The sequence below is a fragment of the Ornithorhynchus anatinus genome, chromosome 4, assembly GCF_004115215.2.
Source record: "Ornithorhynchus anatinus isolate Pmale09 chromosome 4, mOrnAna1.pri.v4, whole genome shotgun sequence".
In the NCBI taxonomy this organism is placed as follows: domain Eukaryota; kingdom Metazoa; phylum Chordata; class Mammalia; order Monotremata; family Ornithorhynchidae; genus Ornithorhynchus; species Ornithorhynchus anatinus.
In genome coordinates, this window is record NC_041731.1 from 6,003,916 (window position 1) to 6,019,158 (window position 15,243).

General features: G+C 46.9%; 1 protein-coding gene and 1 long non-coding RNA gene across 3 annotated transcripts in view; both read left to right on the top strand.

Moving 5' to 3' along the window:
* LOC114811242 overlaps positions 1-10,520 on the top strand; it is a 162,816-nt gene extending 152,296 nt beyond the window's left edge. For both annotated transcript variants that reach the window (XR_003758913.1, XR_005659907.1), the window contains exons 3-4: positions 6,400-6,471; positions 10,344-10,520. This is a non-coding gene — a long non-coding RNA (uncharacterized LOC114811242). The remainder of the gene's footprint in view (positions 1-6,399; positions 6,472-10,343) is intronic.
* Positions 10,521-13,032: 2,512 nt separating this feature from the next.
* The window catches only part of EFR3A (EFR3 homolog A), a 58,071-nt gene continuing 55,860 nt past the window's right edge, over positions 13,033-15,243 (top strand). Inside the window, exon 1 of the mRNA XM_007661071.2 lies at positions 13,033-13,168. Within this exon, the coding sequence (XP_007659261.1) occupies positions 13,159-13,168 (10 nt within the window). The 5' untranslated portion in view covers positions 13,033-13,158. The remainder of the gene's footprint in view (positions 13,169-15,243) is intronic.

The following is a 15,243-nucleotide window of genomic DNA, read 5'->3' on the forward strand; positions in this document are numbered from 1 at the left end:
CTGAATGCCTACTGTCTGCTGAATATTGTACTAAGCATTTGGGAAAAATAGGTTTAGAGGAAACTATCTCTGTCTTTAAGGAGTTTGCAAACAGGCCCTTCAAATTAGTACTAAATTTCAGAAATGAAGATATCACTAATCTCGAATCGAACTGAGTAATAATTCATCTAATAATTCAGCAAAGATGTTGGGTCATGTGCAGAGTCATAAAGAAAAGCAGCACGACCTAGCGGAAAGAGCACACGCCGGGGAGTAGGAGGGCCTGGGTTCAAATTCCGGCTCTACCACTTGTCTGCTATGTGACCTTGGGCAAATCATTTAGCTTCTCTGTGCCTCAGTTACCTATCTGTAAAATAGGGATTAACACTGTGGGTCCTAAGTGGGGCAGGGACAGTGCCCAATCTGATTCGCTTGTATCTTCTCCAGAGTTTACTGCATTGTCTGACACGTAAGAAAAAAAAAATTGTGTGTTTCAGAAATATTTCTAAATGTTAGAAATATATTTAATGTCCATCCCGCCACGGACTGAACCTCGGTTCACTGCATCGTTTACTGAACAAGAAATTACTTATTTGTGGGTGGAATTTCCATGGGCAAGGGAACATTTCTCATTTTTTATTCCCCAATAATAATGATGATAATAACTGTGATATTTAAGTATTTACTATGTGGGCCAAGCACTGGAGTAAATACATTCATTCATTCATTCAACTGTATTTATTGAACACTTAACTGTGTGCAAAGCACTGTACTAAACACTTGGAAGAGTGCAATATAACAACAAACAGACGCATTTCCTGCCCACTACGAGCTCACACTCCAGAATACAATGACAACAGATCTGATACAGTCGGATGGGATTCACAGTCTAAGGGTGAGTGAGAATAGCTATTTAAACCCCATTTTCATAATGATAATTGTGGAATCTGTTAAGTGCTTACTCTGTGCCAAGCACTGTACCAAGCACTGGGGTAGATTCAAGATAATCAGCTAATAAGTTGGTATTTGTTGGTATTTGTTAAGCGCTTACTATGTGCCGAGCACTGTTCTAAGCGCTGGGGTAGACATAGGGGAATCAGGTTGTCCCACGTGGGGCTCACAGTCTTAATCCCCATTATACAGATGAGGGAACTGAGGCACAGAGAAGTTAAGTGACTCGCCCACAGTCACACAGCCGACAAGTGGCAGAGCTGGGATTCGAACTCATGAGCCCTGACTCCAAAGCCCGTGCTCTTTCCACTGAGCCACGCTGCTTCTCTTTCTTTGTCCCACATGCGATTCAAAGTCTAAAGGAGAAGGAGAACAGGTATTCAATACCCTTTTTACAGATGATGAAACTGAGGCACGGGTAAGTGAAGTGACTCGCTCAAGGTCATGTAGCAGACAAGTGGCAGAGCTGGAATTAGAGCCCAGGTCTCCTGGCTCTTAGGCCCGTGCTTTTTCCACTAGGCCCTGTTGCTTTTCAAGGGAACTGAGGCACCGAAAGTTTAAGTGATTTACCCAAGTAGGTTGGCGGAAGATCTGGGATTAGAACCCTAGTCTCATGACTTGCAGACCCATGCTCTTTGTTCTGATGGTATTTGCAATACATTTACTACGTTCCCTGCACTGTACTAAGTGCCAGAGTAGATAGAAGCTAATCGGGTTGGACACAACATGTGTCCCACATGGGGATAACAGTCTTAATCCCCATTTTTAATAGATGAAGTAACTGAGGTACAGAGAAGTTAAGTGGCTTGCCCAAGGCCATACAGCAGACAAATGGCAGAGCAGGGATTAGAACCCAGGTCCTATTGACCCCCAAGCCTGGGCTCTATCTACTAGGTCACGCAGCTTCTCCGCTTCTTTTTATACTAGGCTATTTCACTAGTTCCAGAAACAAAATTTTTCATCCTTAGGAGGGTTGGACCACACTATAGTTCTAGAAACTCAACTAAATCAGAACCTTGACCGCACAGCCCTACCACATTCTCTCTGCTAGGCTCTCATGGGAGGCATTGGCTTCCCCCTTAGTCAATCAAAGTATTTTCTGAGCATTTACTGGGTGCAGAGCACTGTACTAAGTCTTCTCGTGATGGAATTTCCTATTTCCTTATCGATCAGTGTAATATTAGACAATGGCCTAAGGGCAAGAGACAGGGCTTGAGAGTCAGAAGATGTGGATTCTAATTCCGGCTCTGCAACTTGTCTGCTGTGTGATCTTGGGCAAGTCGCTTAACTTCTCTGAGCCTCAGTTACCTCATCTGTAAAATGGAGATTAAGACTGTGAGCCGCTTGTGGGACAGGGTCTGTGTCCAACCTGTTTAGCTTGTATCTACCCCAGTGCTTACAATAGTTCTTGGCACATAGTAAGCACTTAAATACTATAATTATTATTAATAATAATTAAAAATCTGTGACGTTGACTAGTTTCAGCTTGCCAATGAACAGCTCTGCTTGGGGACAGGGTTTCCTTGGGACAGACTGCTTGTCTTCAATCCGATCATCATCAGTCGGTAGCCCCGGGTTAAGACATTTGCAGTCATTTTCTTGGGTGTAGGCTTCTAGGTGCCATTTCCACGTAAAGCAATTTTTGAATAAATGTTCCCCTCTATACTTTAAGCCCCCTCTAGACTTCAAACTCCCCCTTTAACCTGTAAGCTCACTGTGGGCAGGGAATGTGTCAGTTTATTATTATACTGTACTTTCCCAAGCAATTAGTACAGTGCTCGGCACATAGTAAGCACTCAATATGACTGGCAGACTATCTGACTGAATAACTGCCTCTAGGATTTCCAGTGATGCTCAGAGCCTGTTAAGGTGGATTAGAAGTGTGTTCTAACGCTAACATCCTGGATTCTTGTTGCATTCTCCCGCGTTGCTGTGAGAAATAAATGAAACAGGACGGAAACCTTTTATGGAGTTCTGTTTTACCTCATTGGCTGCCCTGGTCAGACAACCTTCAGGTCTTCTGCTCTATTATGATTTAATAAATGAGTCACCGCAGCTTAAATTGCAATTGTGAAGCAATATTGTAAATGCAACGATTACTTGATTTTGGTAGTCATTACTTTGAAAATGAACTCAAACTATAAGGCTCAAAAATGGCACCTACTTGGAGATTTTATTGTATTTTGTTCTTCTGAGACTATAAAAACTTCATCGACATGAAATGCTGTTTAATATGTTCTGTGAAGATCAGCTCTTTTTTCCTAGTAAGATGGCGAGTGATAAAGTAATGTAGGTGTTGCTATGGTAACTACTTATTTTGTTTTAGCGAATATCAGAGTAAGCTCACTTAAGGGGTTGGAGCAACATCAAATAGCTGGGAAATGAACTTTGGGATGGTCATAACTCTGACATTAACTTCCTACCCAAAATTATAATGTTCTTCTCTGAATGCACAATCCAGTTTTATTTTTTAAACTGTTTTTGGAGCTTGCTTTCTACAGCATTTACTCTTCTGAATCATATCGTTTCCTCCTGTTTTAAATTTCTGCATTCAAATGGGCTTACCTTGGGTTGCCTTTTAAAGTGACCCAAATTAGAAACTGTGCTTAATTAGAAAAGGAGGAGGGGCCACCTTTCAACCCCATGACATTGAGAGGTTGTTTTCTTTTCAAGAATGCTCTTCGACTTGGCAACTTGTCTGACTCAAATACAACTTCTATTTCCGATGTCAGGAGGGACTGGAGCTGCGATTAATTTCTGGGACAAAGAACCGGTTTAGTTTCTTGAGTTCTTAGTCTTTCGGCAAGCTTCCATCATGCTGTGAATTGCAAATATATCTTAGAGCAGAAGCCAGGCCTAGACTCTCAAAAGGAGAGATCATCAATCGATAATATGTATTGAATTCTACTTTTTTATGGTATTTGTTAAGTGCTTAACCCGTGCCAGGCACCGTACTAAGCGTTGGGTTAGATACAAGCTAAGCAGGTTGGACACAGTCGGTGTCCCACATGGGACTCACAGTCTTCATCCCCATTATATAGCAGAGGGAACAGAGACTCAGAGAAGTTGAATAACTTGCCCCATGTCACACAGCAGACAAGTGGTTGAGCTGGGATTAGAATCCAAGTCCTTCTGACTCCCAGGCCTGTGCTCCATCCATTAGGACACACTGCTTCTCTAATGTGCGCAGAGCACTGCACTAAGAAACTGGGAGACCCAAATTCTAGCCTTGAGGTGCTTATGATCTAATGGGGGAGGTTGGACACAAAGTTGTTTGCAAACAATCATAGCAATACTACCTACTGAGTGTCCATTTGATGTGGTTCACTGCACTGGGGGGAAGCAGCGTGGCTCGGTGGAAAGAGCCTGGGCATTGGAGTCAGGAGTCATGGGTTCGACTCCCGGCTCTGCCACTTGTCAGCCGTGTGACCGTGGGCAAGTCACTTCACTTCTCTGTGCCTCAGTGACCTCATCTGTAAAATGGGGATTAACTGTGAGCCTCACGTGGGACGACCTGATTACCCTGTATCTACCCCAGCGCTTAGAACAGTGCTCGGCACATAGTAAGCGCTTAACGAATACCAACATTATTATTACAAAATAAAGGAGTGACACGTTCCCTGCCACCTTACACTCTAAAAGGGGTGACCAATATAAAAGTCAACAAGTCAAAATGAAGAAACGTACAAATTGAATAAAACTATAGAGAAATTTAAGGCTCTTGAATTGTGAGTCCCCAGAGGGACAGGGAATACATATAATTTCCACCTGTGCATTCCAAAGAGAATAGGTGTCAACAGTGCGCTATCTTCTAGAAAAATCAGCAATATAGGAGCCTAAAATCTAGGCATTGTCATGAGTGTTTCCACAAAAACTTTCCATGGGGTTTGAGTAAAAGTGATACATCACAGACAAAAACATGAATCAGAATAGATCCAAGAGAGTGCTCTGAATTTACCCCACGTAAAGGATGCTGAGTGAGACTTGAAAGAAGAGATTGAGATATCTTTAAACCCAAGAGAAAAGGAGATATGGAATCCCCAGTGTTGAAAGATGCAAAGCGTCTAATTTCACATTAGCTTTTATACTGTGGGCCAACTGTATGACATGAATATAAAACTGTGAGGGAAGTAGCAATTTTCTTCTGCTTTATAGTGTACTGTCAAGTCAATCATGATGCAATTCTCCTTTTCCTTCTGTCAGAAAGGAAGAAAACAGTTGAACCACTCTGCCAGATTACTGCTGGTTAAAAGAAAAAGCTTGTCGCTTCAAACTTTGCCTTGAGAATTTTGTTGCCAGTTCAAAAAGGTTGTACTGGGTTCCACACTCTAGGTGTTCAGTATATGCCACCAATTGATTGATGGTTTCTCTCCCTTAGAGGAAATGTTCTAATTTCAGTAGTGGGGTCAGAAAACGATGGTGCTGTTTGTCTTAACTTGGAAGTGCAAGTAGGTATTTTTATAATAAAATGTAAGAAACCAAGAGCTATGTACATCAACTTATGATTCATAATTTTGTGAATCACGTTAGAAGTGTTGGCTGTCTTCTGCTGAATGCCAGAGTCTTATGCAGTATGGAAGCAGTGTGGCCTAGTAGCACTGAGTTGTCATTTAACGATGAGGAAACCGAGACCCAGAGAAGTTAAGTGACTTGCCCCAGATGACACAGCAGGCAAGTGGCGGAGACAGAATTAGAACCCAGGTCCTTCTGACTCTCAGGCCCGTGCTTTATCCACTAGGCAACGAGTTAGTTGGTTTGCTTGGGTGAAGTGAGGAGGGCAGGCCAGAGTGCGTGGGTATTCACAGTCTTCCACTTCCTACCCACCTCAAATAGCACTAAAGCAAATTCCCAGACTGTAAATTCATTGTGAGCAGCGAGTGTGTCTATTTTTATATTGTACTCTCCCGAGTACTTAGTTCAGTGCTCTGCACACAGTAAACTCTCAAAAAATATGATTGAAATACCTTCTATTCCCTATTACTTGAGCGCTAACTCAGGTCTATAGTCCCTTTTCCCACTTACATCTACCAGCACACCATTTTAATGTCTGTCTCCCTAACTAAACTGTAAACTCTCTAAGGGCAGGAATCATGTCTAATAAAACTAACCTTCTCTCCCAGGTGCTTACTACAGTGCTTTACACTGCGTAAATGCTCAAGAAATACTTCCGGTCAAGGACTGAGTGGTGGTGGAATGTTTTAACCATTCAAGCTGTGAAAGTGCATCATCTTGTCTTGGGGTAGAGTACAACTTCCCAAATTTTGGACTCGAAAGACTGGAGTTCAGTCTAGATGTGCGAAGAACTTGAACTGCAGAAATATATTTTTAAAATGCAGTTTTGTTATAGTTCGGTGAGGGAGCCACTTCCTTAGCTTCCTGGTGTTCTAACTCATCTGTCTTCCGCTGACTGGCTTTTTATACTGTCTTTAGGGTTAGCAGGTTTGACACTGTATCTGTGTCTTTCCACAGGTAGCCTACTGAAGATCAAAATCATACCTTCCTTTGCTAAATGTGGAGAGGAGAAATGGATTAACTAGGGAGGTAAGTAGAATGATTAGATTTTCACCAATTCCTTATTAGGAGAGTCTGAATGAATGAGATATTACCATCTTTTTCCCCCCTCTGTAAAGAAGAACATTTAATTCATCCGTTCAGTCGTATTTGATGTAGATGCAACAGTGGCCTAGTGAATAGAGCACAGGCTTGGGAGTCAGCAGGACCTGGGTTCTAATGCCACTTGTCTTTTGTGGGACCTTGGGCAAATCACCTAACTCCCTTTGCCTTAGTAACTTCATCTGTAAAATGGAGATTAAAGACTGTGGGACATGGACTGATAGATATAACCTGATAAGCTCGTTTCTACCCTGTGCTTAGTAAAGTTCCTGGCACATAAATACTTAACAAATACCATAAAAAAGTACAAATTTCTAGCCTTCCGCTCATCACCCTTCTCTAGTCTACTTTCCAGTTACTAAAAGATTGGCTATGACTTCTAAAATAACCCTGTTTTGCATATATCATCCTTAAAAAGTACATGAATGTGTACATCTTCTCAGCACAATATCAGCTCATTTCTTCAAGAATAACTTTGAGGTTACTTGAAGATGTTTATGCAGGAATTTCATTGTCCCCAACTACTTCCCCCAAAATGAGTTTGAAAGTTATAATTGTGCCTTTAATTAAAGCAATCAATCAAGGGGATTGAGCTCTCTCTCTCATCCTTGTCAGTTATGTTCCCGCCGGGACGACAGTAGAAGGGGGCAAGTAGGCCGGCGGGGGTGGAGCATGCCGTGAAGCGCATTTGCGGTAGTCAGCTGCAGGCAGAACGAGGATTAGAATTCAGGTCTTTTGATTCCCAGGTTTTCGTTGCTCTTGGACCAACGGGAGAACCGAAGAATGAAATAAACAGATAATGAAGCCTGAATCATCTAATCAACGGTATTTACTGAGCACTTACTGTGGGCAGCTCGTTGTGGGCAGGGAATGCGTCTCCCAACTCTGTTGCACTGTACTTCCCCAAGCACTCTGCACACGGCTCTCAATAAATAGGATGGCTTGCTTGATTGATAGCTCTGTAATAGGCACTTGGGAGAATACAACAGAGTCGGTACCCCCAGATACCTCTTTTAATAAAATCTCTATAATTAAAGTCTATAAGAAGCACGTAGTACAGTGTACACAGTGAGTGCTCAATAAATATGATTGATTGATCTGGTTCAGTGGAAGGACTGGCCCCAATTTCAGCAATTTGAGATGTTTCAGTTTTTGGTGTGTTTTTTTTTTAAGTGCTCCAGGTTTCACTTTTCTCTGCAGCTGTTCCTGTCATGTATAACAGAAAAGAAATGAGACTATCCAAGGGAATAAAGCAAAGAACCGAAAATGAAAAATAACTTTATCCAACCCTTTCACAGCCCACAAATACATTTTGTACATGGGACTTACATTATCATTCTGAGCGCAAAATGCCACAGCCATTTGTGTGTTGTGAAAATAGAATCAAATGCATAATGAGCAATACACTAAAATAACAAGGTTAATAGTTCTTGATTAATGCAGACCAAACAGCTGGAAAGGCTTTTTTAGAAACACTGTTATTTTAAACAATTAGATCAAAGGCATTATCTACTATGGGTATTTACTAAAATCAGGCTCTTTGTTTTCAGTTTAAATTAAATTTTGCTAACAATTCCTGCAGTTTTTGAAAAATAAAAAAATCACTGTTTTTTTCTTATGTCCCTCCCAAATATGTTAAAACAAACCAAATGATAATTTTGGAAACAATTCCTAGAATTGTGGGTAAAAATCTACGCCCTGGGAATTCCCTGGTTCCCCAGTACCATAAGAGCATGAAAGTCCACAACACTCCCCTATTTTTATTTAGTTTGGATCACTGTAATAGGTGGCAGGGCAGGGGCAACCGTAATTACTTTGCTCCAGTTCCTTGGGCGAGTTGACCCTGTTACACATCCAGCTTCCATCCCCTATCATATCCAGCTGCGGTATTTTTTGGGCAGCCACAGAGTGCCTGACACTGTACTAAGCGCTTGGGAGATTGCAGAGGAAACAAAACACGTGTTCCCTGCTCCTTTAAAGATCACAGTCTAATGAGGGAGCCTACAATGGTATTATATGACAGAGGGCAATGCACGGGCCCCCAAATCACGTGTTCTGCTTCCTATTAAAAAACTATTGGAAAAGTGTAGTCTAGGCATCGATCAGTCGATCAACGGAATGTATTGAACGCTTAATGTGTGTGCAGAGCACTGGATTAAATGCTTGGGAGAGTACAGCACAATAAAATCGTTAGACATGATTCTGGCCCTCAAGGAGTTTACAGTCTAGTTGGGGATAAAGATCTAAAAATATATTTCTAATAGGGGAAGCTATCTGCTCTTGGAGCACAAGCCCAGATCAGTCTGTAGCTTGGCACCAGCTAGGCGAGGGCATCAGCTGTGAGCCTGTTATTGAGCCGGGATTGTCTCTGTTGCCGAACTGTACACTCCAAGTGCTCGGTACAGTGCTCTGCACATAGTAAGAGCTCAATAAATACTATTGAATGAATGAATGAGCGATTTGCTCTTGGAGAACAAGCCCACATCAGTCTCCAGCTCGCCACCAGTTAGCTGAGGGCATCAGCAGAACCGGCAGTCAGAGCAGCCTCCAACCAACCTACCCCTAACAGCAAAAATGAGAGTTCCGTGACTGTGCTCCACGGATGGTGTCGTCATGGTGAAGCCGTGGACCAGGCCCCGGCCACGTTGCTAATTTCCCTATTGTAATGTTTTAAAAGTTGAAGACACTGAGGCCCAGTGAATTTCCCAGGGCCATCAGTCAAGTGCTTAAACCTGGGATCAGGAGATTGGAACTCCAAGTCACCATTTGCTGTGGCTTGGGGGAGGGCAGGGGTGTTTGAAGGTCTGTAGTATTGACGGATGGTGGTTGGCGTCATGAGGGAAGGAGACAAGACTCTCCCCCATCCCCTCACCAGCCCCCACCAGCCCCACAGCACTCTCCATACCTCCATCTCATATTTCTCACCAGGGAACTTTTGCCCACATCCTGGCCTGAAGCTCCTTCCCCCTTCATATTTGAAAGACCACCATTCTCCCCATCTTCAAAGTCCAACAAAAATCATATTTCCTCTAAGAGGCCTTCTCTGACTATCCCCTCCTTTATGTGTTTGCCTATGCACTTAGGAGAAGCAGCGTGGCTCAGTGGGAAGAGCATGGGCTTGGGAGTCTGAGGTCATGGGTTCAAATCCCAGCTCTGCCACTTGTCAGCTAACGCTGGGCGAGTCACTTCACTTCTCTGTGCCTCAGTTCCCTCATCTGTAAAATGGGGATTAAGACTGTGAGCCTCATGTGGGACAACCTGATTACCCTGTATCTACCCCAGTGCTTAGAACAGTGCACATAGTAAGCGCGTAACAAATACCAACATTATTATTATGCACTTGGTCCTATTCCCCTTAAGCACTTTGATATGCACCCCTCCTCCAGCCCCACAGCACTTGAGTACACACCCATTAGTGATTTATTTTATTATCTGTCTTGACCCCCCCCCCCCCTTTCTGCAAACAACTTTGGCCAGGGATTGAATCTACTCTCTTGTTTTCTATTCTCACAAGCAATTAGTAGAGTTCTCATAGTGCTCCAAGTCAATGCTCTGAAAAAAACAATGATTGAGAGATGGGAAGTGTAGATAAAGACCATTAATGATGATAACGATGAGATCTTCACAAAGATAATCACGGAGACATTGTACTCTCCCAAGCGTTTAGGACAGTGCCTTGCACAGAGTAAGCACTCAATAAATGACGGATTGAATGGATGAATGAATGGAGATCTTATCTTCATCGCTGAGATGATGATGGGCACGTGTCAACCAACTCTGTTCTACTGTTCTCTCCCAAGCGCTTTGTACAGTGCTCTAGACACAGTAAACCCCCAGTAAAGACCATTGATGACGATAATGCCGAGACCTTCATGAGGATCATCATGCAGATATCTTCACTGATGAGACGATGATGGGGCAAGCGTCCACCAACTCTGTTCTACCGTTCTCTCCCAAGCGCCTAGTAAAGTGATCAGCGCACGGTAAGTACCTAATAAATATGACTGATTGATCTTCTAACCCACAGAATTTATTATTAATATTATTATAATTCTTAATAATATTTGGCACCAGTCCACGTGGTCTCTCCCGGTCAGCCCTAGGAGTGGACAGTGTAGGTCATGGGTTCTAATGCCAGCTCTGCCACTTGTCTGCTGTGTGACTTGGGGCAAGGCACTTCACTTCTCTGGGCCTCAGTTCCCTTGTCTGTAAATCAGGATACAACCTGATTTACTTGTATCCCCAGCACTTAGTCCAGTACTTGGCACAGAGCGATTTGTTTCGAAGCAGCGTGGCCTAGTGGCAAGAGACTGGGCGTGGGAGCCAAAGGACGTGAGTCCTAATCCCGGCTCCGCCACTTGTCTGCTGTGTGACCTTGGGGAAATCACTTCACTTCTCTGAGCCTCATTTGTAAAATGGGGATGAAGAGTGTGAGCCCCACATGGGACGACCCGATTAGAACGGTGCTTGGCACACAGTAGGCGCTTAACAAATACCATTAGAGAAGCAGTGTGGCTTAGTGGAAAGAGCCCGGGTTTAGGAGTCAGAGGTCGTGGGTTCTAATCCGGGCTCCGCCACCTGTATGCTGTGTGACCTTGGGCAAGTCACTTAACTTCTCTGTGCCTCAGTTACCTCATCTGTCAAACGGGGATGAAGACTGGGAGCGCCACGCGGGGCAACCTGATTACCCTGAATCTACCCCAGTGCTCAGAGCAGCGTTCAACATAGTTACTGGGGGAGTGGCCGTAGCCAATGGGCGGGGGCCGCGGCCCGGACGGTTGGTCCAGCTGGGGAAGGCGGGCTGGGCCTGCCAGGGTCCCCCGTCCCCCCGACCCCTCCATCGTCCACCTGCGGCCCCGGGATTTGGCCTGGAGCAGGCCCCGTCCCGGCTCACCGGCTCCCTGCGCCGGTCCTCCGCCGGCCCCTGGCTGACCCCCGGCAGGGCCCTCCCCTGCCCCCAGGTCGGTCCTTTTCTGGTCCCTCCACTGGCCCTGGCTAGTCCTGGGCCGGGGAGCGTGGCTCAGTAGAAAGAGCACAGGCAGGGGAGTCAGAGGTCATGGGTTCTAATCCTGACTCCGCCGCTTTTCAGCCGCGTGACTTTGGGCAAGTCACTTAACTTCTCTGTGCCTCAGTTCCCTCATCCGTAAAAAGGGGATGGAGACCGTGAGCCCCACACGGGACAAGCCGATCACCTTGTATTCCCCCCCCCCCCGCAGGGCTTAGAACAGTGCTTTGCACATAGTAAGCGCTTAATAAATTCCATCATTATTATTATTAGTCCAGGGCCAGTCCCTCCGGTGGCTCCAGGTCGGTCCCCTGCCGGTCCCTCGGCTAGCCCCTGCTGGTCCCGGGCCGGACTCCTGCTGGTCCTCCGCTGGTCCCTCCACTAGCCCCCGCCGGTCCCTCCGCTCGGCCCTGCCGGTCCCTGGTCGGTCCCCTGCTGTTCCCTGGGCTGGCCCCGGGTGGCCCACCGGCTAGTCCCGGGCCGGACCCCCGCCGGCCCCTCCCTCCGCTACCGCCAGCCCCCGCTGGTCCCCTGCTGGTCCCGGGCCGGTCCCTCCGCTCTCCCGGGCCTGGTCCCCCCATTCTCCCGGGCCTGGTCCCCGGCCGGTCCTTAGGACCCTCGCCTAGATGGTGCCGGTCCCTCGTTGCCCGCCGGTGTCCCCCAGCCCCGGGCCGGTCCGGCCGGTTGGGGCCGGGGGCCGGGGGCCGTGGGCGGCCGGAGGAGGTGACGCCAGCGGCGCAAACGTTGACGATGGCGGAAGCGGCGGCGGAGGAGGAGGCGGCGATGGCGGCGGCGGCGGGGGCGGGGGCGGCGGGGTCTGCCTCCCCATAGCCCCCCCTCCCAACCACCCACCGACAGCCGGACAGACCCACAGACAGACAACCGGCCGACCGGCCCGACAGACGCCCACCCGGCGTGGCTGCTGCTGCTACTGCTGCTGCTGACCTCTGACCTCCGGCCCGCCGATCCCCGCCCGGGCCTCCTCCTCTTCCCTCTCCTTCCTCTGCTCTTTCCCCTCCTCGTCCTTCCTCTCCTTTTCCTCGTCCTCCCCGTCCTTCCTCTCCTCTTCCTCGTCCTCCTCCTCCTTCCCCCCTTCTCCTCCTCCTCCTCTTCTTCCCTCTCCTCGTCCTTCGCATCCCCCTCTCCTCTACCCTCTTCTCCTCCTTCTTCTTATCCCACCTCCTCCTCTTCCTCCTCTTTCCTTCCTCTCCGCTTCCCTCTTCTCCTTCTTCTTATCCCCTCTCCTCCTCTCCTCTCCTCCTCCTTCCTCTCCTCTTCCCTCTCCTCCTCCTCATTCCCTTCTCCTCCTTTTCCTTACTCCCCTCCTCCTCCTTCCTCTCTTCTTCCCTCTCCTCCTTTTCCTTACTCCCCTCCTCCTCCTTCCTCTCCTCTTCCTCCTTCCTCTTCCCTCTCTTCCTCCTCCTTCCTCTCCTCCTCCTCCTCCTCCTTCTTCCTTTCCTCCCCCCTCTCCTCCTCTTCCTCCTCCCTCTCATTCCCCCTTTCCTCCTTCCTCTTCTCTTCCTCCTTCTCTTCCCACTTCTCCCTCCTCCTCCTCGCCCCAGGACCTGCCCGGTCACACCTCCTGGGCCGGTCACCCCCCCCGGCCGACCATGCCTTCTGGTGAGCCCGGCCCTGGACCCCCACCGTGTCCCCCCAGCTTGGGAGGGAGGGAGGACGCCCAACCCGCTTGCATCCACCCCCCCCCACGCGCTCAGTACACTGCCCACCACATAGGGAGCGCTTAAGAGATGCCCCTCTTCGTATTGGAGTCCCTCGGTGGGATGCACTGAACGCCCACTGGGTGCCCGGGAGGCTGCAGGGCGCTGGGGGAGACTCCAGCCCTGCCCGTGAGAAGCCTGCGATCTAGCGGGGGGGGGGGGGGGGGGGCAGAGCTCTGTGCTAAGCGCTGGGGGCCCCCAGGGCAGGGCACTGGGTGGGCACCATCCCCCTTTTCAAGGACCTAAAAGTCTGTTTCGGATTCTGAGGTGGTTGTGGGCGGGGAATATGTCTGGCAACTCAGTTGGAGTGTGCTCTCCCAATAATAATAATAATAATAATAATAATGTTGGTATATAATAATAATAATGTTGGTATTTGTTAAGCGCTTACTCTGTGCAGAGCACTGTTCTAAGCGCTGGGGTAGATACAGGGTCATCAGGTTGTCCCACGTGAGACTCACAGGCTTCATCCCCATTTTACAGATGAGGGAACTGAGGCACAGAGAAGTGAAGTGACTTGCCCACAGTCACACAGCTGACAAGTGGCAAGCGCTTAGGACAGTGCTTCGCACAGAGGAAGTGCTTAGTATATCCTCTAGACTGTGAGCTCGTCGTGGGCAGGGATTGTCGCTCTATTGCAGTATTATACGCTTAGTACAGTGCTCAGCACACAGGAAGTGCTTAGTGCACTGCTGTGCACATAGTAAGCGCTTAGTACAGTGCTCCGCACACAGGAAGCACCTAGTAAACCCTCTAGACTATGAGGTCGTATGGGCAGGGATCGTCTCTCCTTATTCATTCAATAGTATTTATTGAGTGCTTACTGTGTGCACAGCACTGTAGTAAGCGCTTGGAATGTACAGTTCGGCAACAGATAGAGACAATCCCTGCCCAATGACGGTTTCTTTATTGATGTATTTTTTTCCCAAGCGATTAGTACAGTGCTCTGCACACAGTAAGCGCTTAATACAGTGCTCCACACACAGGAAGCGCTTAGTAAACCCTCTAGACTTTGAAGTCGTGTGGGCAGGGATTTTCTCTATTGCTGTATTATACTTTCCCAAGCGGTTAGTACAGTGCTGTGCACACTGGAAGGGCTCAGTAAATAGGATTGAATTGAATTGAAAGTAAACACTGGCTGATATGCTGCTGCCACCAGGAAAAAGGGGGTTGCAGGTTTGGGGATGATTGCAATTTGCTGCCCCTTTGAGGGTTATTTATTTGTTTTCTGAAACCTAGGCCCAGCGCATGTTGTCTCTACCCCCAGCGTTTAGTGCAAAGTACTGCTTAAAAGAAATTACTGTTATGTAGTCTGAAAAGACAACCTCTTCCCTGGAGGCAAATTAACACAGAGGGAGCTGATCATTGATAAGTTACTCGTCCCGGAAAGTTTATTTTGTTTAGATTTTACTGTGCTGGAGATCAACTCAGAACAGATTGGATTATTGGAGGTATCTCCATTGGGTCTTGCGTTGGATCAGAGAGGGCTAAAGAGGATCCTAGAGATTATTCTACAGGCTTAAATAAGTTTAAAAAATGGGGTGTGTCGGCCACAGCGTTAGTTGAAATGATTATTAGAGCAAATGTTTTTCCATTTGGGTGAGGTGAAGGTGATTGTAGAACTCCGAATAACCTCAGTGTACTCAAGGTAGTGTGTTGGTTTTAGATGAATTGTTTCTATCTGGTTCCCTTCTAATTGTTTTCCGCTCTCTGTGATTGGCAGATCTGACCGCACTTGTCTTTGCTTTTTCTAATCCCCTTGTACTAGATAAAGGCATAGTCATCTTTAAACCTTTCCTCTTATTTCTAGAAACTGTTATATAAACATGGATGGATATTTTAGGGGGAGGGACAGGGTACAAAAGAAAAGTGATAAAAGGAGCACTGCTAGTATCCCGGAAAAACTTGTCTCTTATGAGTTTCTCTTTGAGCAATGGTTTACAATTTGGGCTTCTCTAGTTGACCCCATAGCCAACA